Raw genomic sequence first — 7625 nt, forward strand, 5'->3', positions numbered from 1 at the left:
GCTTTTGCTCAGTTTGTGCAAATAATTGCTATGAGTGGTGATTTTAGTTTCTTTCTTTCTTTCTTTCTCCATTTAAAATTTTGTTGCGCCATCTTGTGGACAAATTGACTGTGAACTCACATTGACTGTGCACATTGACTCTCTATCTTGCATTTGTCTCAGTTTGTCTCCTTGTACTCTTGGGCTGAATATCAATCTGAAATCCTGTGTCTCTGTTTGCCTCTAGAGTTTCATGGAGATCTGGTCGGATGACAGCTGGAACTGTTGTTATAACTGGAGGAATTCTTGCTACGGTGATACTCCTGTGTATCATTGTTGTGCTTTGTTACTGTCGACTTCAGGTGAGTGTATTTGCTGAATTTTCAGTGGTTTTAATTTAGTAGGCCTTAAAGGAATATTCTGGGTTCAATACAAGTTATGCTCAGTTGACAGCATTGGTGGCATAATGTTGATAACCACAAAATATAATTTTGACATGTCCCTCTTTTTCATTAAAAAAGACAAAAATCGAGGTTATAGTGAGGCGCATACAATGGAAGTTAATGGGTCGATTTTGAAAGGGTTTAAACCACTGATATATATGTATCAATAGAACTGGATCGCTGATGCAGCGGTAAACTGGCAGCAGGAGGTGAAGCAAACCGGAAGTGTTCGAGCGGCCATCTTGGTATGCTCAAACTTCCTTAGAGTATCAATGACTGACAGGCGAAAACACCCCTGTTTCACCATCTCTGATCTCCGGATACAACATTCCCATTTCACCCTGAAGTGACAATCATGCTTAACAAAGGGCATATTATGAAGCACTTGCTTCTGTTTCACACATGACAATAAAAGACTGAAAACAAGCTGGTCCTTGAATAAATTATTTAATCAATTACAATAATGCCAATTGTGCATGTGCACAATTAAATGTTTTACTCTGTGCTTGGGCATTGTGGGATTTAAATTGATCCAAGTGGCTCGAGTGTTTTGACTATTGAGACGAGCAGTCCGAACGGTGCACTGGCCTGAATCGGGCAGGGTAGGAATGTGATGAGGAGGAGGGCGTGGCCGGGCTGTGAGGGTGCACAGCTGATGCTGAGTCAAATAATCAGTGGGAGAGAGAGATAAAGGGAAGTTGGAGATGCCAGTTCGGGAGAGAGACACACATGGCCGCTCTGTGTGTGTGTGTGTGTGTGTGTGTGTGTGTGTGTGTGTGTGTGTGTGTGTGTGTGTGTGTGTGTGTGTGTGTGTGCGATATGCCAATAACTCTCATTTGTGTGTTCCTCATCTCTAGATTATTAATTTAGATCAACTTTAATGCTGTAAAAAACATGGATAATTGAGCATTGTTGAAAGCATCTTTGTAGAATTGAAAAGAGCCCCCATTGATTAGACTGTCTGACCGACGGCCTATTACATAAGGGTTGTTTCGGCTCATGAAACTCACCTGTGATTGGCTCAATCAGCCCAAAGTAACAAAATGCAAAGAATACTGTAGACAAATCCACCATTTGGACTTGGTGTGGGTTTAGCTTGGAAAAGAGTGCGGGACCGAATCACCTTTTTTAAAGAGTGCGGGGGATGTGTCCCCCCTGGCTTCTACGCCCTTGTCACAGATCGCAATGTCAGAGCATCCACCTGCTCTGCTTGTTTTCATATTGAAGTGCTCTCTGTAGTCATACATAGATACGACATAAATATGTGATTGTTTGCCTTTTTTAACATAGCAAATCAGTTTCATTTGAACCAGCTTTGCTTTGTGTGTGTCCCTTTTTTCATGTGCGATAGAGGGAGAGAGAGCGTGCGTTCTTATTCAAGTGACCATGAGAAAAAGGCACTCTTTGATGAAAAGATAAAACAAGTAACTCTGAACAAACACATCGATGTTCACAATAAATAAGTCTGAAAATGTCTGTTTGTATCTTACCTCAGTTTCAGTGAACTTGTTTACATTCAGCTGATCTGTTCGCAGATGAAGTTTGTTATTGATGAATACTGTTTGATACAGACACACATAACTCACTCAGGCTTTCAAGAAACAAGGAAAATTCCAACTTTAAATAAATAAATAGTTACATGTGTAGGACTTTTTTGTTGTAGTGATTTACAAGCAGATTTCAGATATAAATTCTGTGTTTGAATGAATAATGTTTACTCGCTGAAATGAGTTGATTTCCTATTAAGTCAATAGGGACATTGGAATGTTTAGTCATAGCAATATGGCGGCGCAGTGGCTTCACTGTTATGACATCATGAGCAATCCAGTTCTATATTATATATCAGTGGTTTAAACACAGAAAGGTGAAGCTTAAAATTGTATAAAAGCACAAATTAATTAGTCTGCATTATTTGAGCAGTAAAGATTCTTACACTTTGTGATTTTAGTGTTTACTACATTGTTTTCATGGCAACGAAGTTGTAAAATTTACTATAACTTCACACACAAAATGTTAGTAAGCGATTTTATCACACTAAAATCACATTAACGTGGCATAGCCAAGGGTGGGCCGGGGTGTGCCTGAGATAAATTATCTTATTTTCTAACTTAAATGTATTTAATTGTTTTTAGAATATTTTGTATTCCCGAAAACACTTCTTAAGAATGTTCTTATCTTCTTTTTTTTTTTTTGCACTTAGGAACATTGTTTTGAACATCTTATAATTTATCCTAAGAACTTTTCATGAATCCGACCCCATAATCTGTGGATTAACAACATGCTACAGTGCTGTTCATAGAATATAACTTGTTTTGAACCCTGAATATTCCTTTAATACATTGATATCCTATAGCATCCTTGTCTTTCTAGATGAATCCTGTCTCACATTATTTATCTCTCAGTATTATTGCTGTAAGAAGAATGACTCCGACCCAGATGCTGTTTGCCAACAACCGCAGTTTGCCTGCAATGCATGCAGCACCCCCAGGGCGGACTGGGTCATGGCTACCCCACTCTCCCTGTCGCCGGAACTCAAGCCATCACAGAGTTTCTTCCCCACATGCTCTCCATACAGCTCGCCATTCTACGTTCGCACCATGGATGAAACACGGAATGGGGACGGACGGATCACGTACATGCCCACCCACTACGACAGCCCCTCCCTGTCTCTTACCCTTCCTTCTTTACACAGTGCATCACTGAGTTCCCAAACCCAACCGGACTTCTACTCCAACACACGTGCCATTAGCACTGATGTCTGATCAGTGACATCCACTAGCTGGTCGCTGATGCCTCTACTGTGCTATACTCAGACCTGAGTGTTACTGCACAGAGTGAAAGTGGACAGAATTCACATCAAATATGTTTTTGCGTCGCGTTTTCTATGTAAACATGTGCTAATTGGACGTCTTTGACCATTGTGCCGTGTTTCACTATTTTTTCAGCTTCTTGAGCTGGAGTTCTGCGTTGTTTAGACGCCATGTCAAGTTACTGTAAAAACTATTTCAACTGTTATATATGCGTCTTGAGACCTGCCTTGTGTTTTATTTCTTGTGCTTCATCTAGCTTTTTTTTAGTACAAGAATGTATTCGTTTGAATGGCCCCTAGGCCTACTTTGAAAATGTGGAATTTGTCGGTTTTGACTTTCAGTGTTTTTTTTATTGTATCTGCAATATCTTACCTTTTCATTCTGTGGTGCTTTGATCCCGCCATGGAAAAAAATTAAAAGGTTTATTCTGACCTTTTATCTTGCAAGTGTGAAAAATATAGTGGAAATTGCCAGGTATAAAGTTTAAATTAAATTAAATTAGTTACAATAGCCTTTATTAAAGATGATATAAAAAAAAGTTCTCCTAAAAAATGAATTGTAATTTTGAAACATATGTATAAAATCATGAGCACTCACATGAGATGAAGACTCTAGTCATATCAGTAACCTTATAAAAGCTGTTTTATTCTACATGGGGCAGGGGCGCCCTCATGGGCTATAGAATCACATGAGCAGCTTAATACTACTACAGTAGCTTCATCTCAGTAACTGTCTTGTTTTTAGACACTTTCACTCTTGGAACAATGGTATCTAAAAACTATTGATTTTGAATGATGCTGCATCCACACCACTAGGTGTCACTGTAAGTCCAAGATGAAACGAACAAAAGGTTACTGAGTGCACCTTTAAATAACTTAATTTCTCGCAATTGCAAGTTTAGATCACGTAATTGTGACTTTATATCTTTCAATTGCTACCTTTTATCTCACAGTTGCTACAATATATCATGCATCTGCGACTACATCATGACGTTGTGATTCTATTTCTTGCAATTGTGACTTTATATCATCAATTGTTATATAAATTGCAATTTTGAATTTATATCACATACTTGTGAATTTACAGTGTAATGTGCAATTGTGACTATAACTTGCAATTGTGACTTTATTTTACACAGTTTTATATCACCAAATTGTGACTTAATATCTCACAATTGCGACTTTATGTCACACCATTGTGATATAAATCGCAATTATGACTTTATTTCATGCTGTTGCGACTATATATCTTGCAGTTGCAACTTTATATCTTGCAATTGCAACTTTATTTCATGCAGCTGCGATTATATATCTTGCAGTTGCAACTTTATATTTTGCAATTGCAACTTTATTTCATGCAGCTGCGACTATATATCTTGCAGTTGCAACTTCATATCTTGCAATTGCAACTTTATTTCATGCAGCTGCGACTATATATCTTGCAGTTGCAACTTTATATCTTGCAATTGCCACTTTATTTCATGCTGCTGCGACTATATATCTTGCAGTTGCAACTTTATATCTTGCAATTGCGACTTTATTTCATGCAGCTGCGACTATATATCTTGCAGTTGCAACTTTATATTTTGCAATTGCGACTTTATTTCATGCAGCTGCGACTATATATCTTGCAGTTGCAACTTTATATCTTGCAATTGCGACTTTATTTCATGCAGCTGCGACTATATATCTTGCAGTTGCAACTTTATATCTTGCAATTGCAACTTTATTTCATGCAGCTGCGACTATATATCTTGCAGTTGCAACTTTATATCTTGCAATTGCAACTTTATTTCATGCAGCTGCGACTATATATCTTGCAGTTGCAACTTTATATCTTGCAATTGCAACTTTATTTCATGCAGCTGCGACTATATATCTTGCAGTTGCAACTTTATATCTTGCAATTGCAACTTTATTTCATGCAGCTGCGACTATATATCTTGCAGTTGCAACTTTATATCTTGCAATTGCAACTTTATTTAATGCAGCTGCGACTATATATCTTGCAGTTGCAACTTTATATCTTGCAATTGCAACTTTATTTCATGCAGCTGCGACTATATATCTTGCAGTTTCAACTTTATATCTTGCAATTGCAACTTTATTTCATGCAGCTGCGACTATATATCTTGCAGTTGCAACTTTATATCTTGCAATTGGAACTTTATTTTATGCAGTTGTGACTATTTCTCGCAATTGCAGCTTTATATCTCACAATTGTGACTTTATATCACACAATTGCGACATTATATCACAGTTGCATATCTGTGTCACACAGTTATGATTTTATATCTTACAATTGTGATTTTATATTACACGGTTGTGACTGTTATTTGTTACTCCATAATATAAAGTCATAATTGTGTGATATAAAGTTTCAGTAATGAATTTATATTATGCAATTTCTTTATCTCGCAATGTATCACACAATTGCAACATTATATCACATAGTTGCCACTTTATATCTCGCAATTATGACTTAATGACAATTTCGACTTCACGTAGTTGTGACATGAAATAATCGTGACTTCATATTTTGCATTTGCGACTTTATATCTCACAGTTGCTATTTATATCACACAGTTGTGACATATCTTGCAATTGCAACTTTTTTCATGCAGTTGCGACTATATATCTTGCAGTTGTGACTTTGTCTCACAATTGCCACTTAATATGACACTGTTATGACTTTATATCACATTTGTGTCATATCAAGTAATTTTACATTTACATGCATTTGGCAGATACTTTTATCCATAGCAACTTACAGAGCCCTTATTACAGGGACAATTCCCCCGGAGCAAGTTAAGTGCCTTGCTCAAGGACACAATGGTGGTGGCTGTGGGGATCGAACCAGCGACCTTCTGCTTACCAGTTATGTGCTTTAGCCCACTACGCCACCACCACTCCATCAGTAATTACTGACATAATACAGAAGTGAAGTGAGAGGTAAAGTCATAATTGTGAGATATAAAGTCAAAATTACCATTTATTTATTCTGTGGTGGATTCGGCTTCCCTATAATCCAAATCAAAACAAAATTATTTTTATCAGTTTATACAAACTGATATAAATAGTTGTTCCAGAACCCAAGGGTCACCCCTGTTTTGCTGATATTTTACTTGAATTAGGGTAGGCAGTATGCTGAGGTGCTACCAGACAAAACATTCAACTTTAAAACAATTTTATTAAACTTTGCCCGATATTACATTTTTTAAAGGAGCATCCTAACAAAGTTTGTGTACTTGTGTTTTTGAATCCCTAGTCCTGAAAGGGAGGCGGGGCATTGGAGTGACCCTCCAAGATCTCACAGTTTGAACAGTGAGGCTAAGGGCTCCTGATTTTCAAAGTGGCCTTCAACCACTGTTCAGGCCTTTCAGTTTAGAGCCTATTCTAATATTTTAACATGTGGGCTTCCTTTAATGGGCTATTGTACTGTATGAGGGCTATTCTATTACTCACCTTGAACTTGTCTTGAGAATTATTTTAGTGTGCCACAATAAAACAGTATTGTATGTCTTTGTTTTGTAAAATATCTTCAAAACAAGCTTTTAATAGGATACAAATAGTAAATAGAATAAAGAGAATTACTTGCTGAGCTGCTTGCTCTAATGAACAGACTATATTTTTAGAGCATTCTCTATGCAAGTTCAACATGCTCAGTCATAATGTACGTAAAATAGACACATACAAATGAGTGTTTTTCTGTCTGTTTGGTCAATGATAGGATGTTTTGGGTAATTTATTGATGTTTATTTATTATTACATTTTAAATCACAGGAAGGGGAAGAAAATGTCAAATTATACATTTTCTCTTTACTACACAAAATGTTTAATGTGTGTAAATTATACAATTATATTTAAACGTAATATATTTATTAACAAGAATTTTTATTTAGCCAGAAAATATGATGTTTTATTAAGGTTTATGTGACCCTCTATTGTATGTATGCACCCAAACAGGCAAGATTTTCCCAACTTGTGATTCTTGGAACACTTTATGGCTGTTTTGTTCACAAATCCACAATTGTATTTGTTCTATATCTTCTTAAGATAGAAGTTGGCAGAAACTTTTCATTTCCAATTGAAGACTTTTTATTGTAGTGTATTTAGATTGTTTAGAATGTGAATACCATTTTACAAATGAACCAGTAAGCAAATAAATAAATAAAGAATCTGTATTATGGTGTGTTGGGCAGAATAATATATCAACACATTGTAATTGTGTTTTCTGATAGTAAACATGTGTATATGCAGTGACTATATTATAACTGATGGACTTCCCCCACTTTGGTCTAAATATATATTATCCAATGAGGTTATATGAGTTCAGAAGGTGGTGCGGTATGAACAACATTCATTGTAAAATGTTCATAATTTTCAAGTGGGAT

The 7625-nt window shown here is 36.4% G+C and overlaps 1 protein-coding gene across 1 annotated transcript; it reads left to right on the plus strand.

The window, feature by feature from the left end:
* Positions 1–246: 246 nt before the first annotated feature.
* Positions 247–3184, plus strand: LOC127640025 (protein FAM163A-like). The gene is made up of 2 exons (XM_052122399.1): positions 247–341; positions 2825–3184. The coding sequence occupies exons 1-2, from the start codon at positions 249–251 to the stop codon at positions 3182–3184; spliced, it is 453 nt and encodes a 150-aa protein (XP_051978359.1). The 5' UTR covers positions 247–248.
* The last annotated feature ends 4441 nt before the right edge of the window (positions 3185–7625 follow it).

Source organism: Xyrauchen texanus, chromosome 48 (assembly GCF_025860055.1).
Source record: "Xyrauchen texanus isolate HMW12.3.18 chromosome 48, RBS_HiC_50CHRs, whole genome shotgun sequence".
Classification (NCBI taxonomy): Eukaryota; Metazoa; Chordata; class Actinopteri; order Cypriniformes; family Catostomidae; genus Xyrauchen; species Xyrauchen texanus.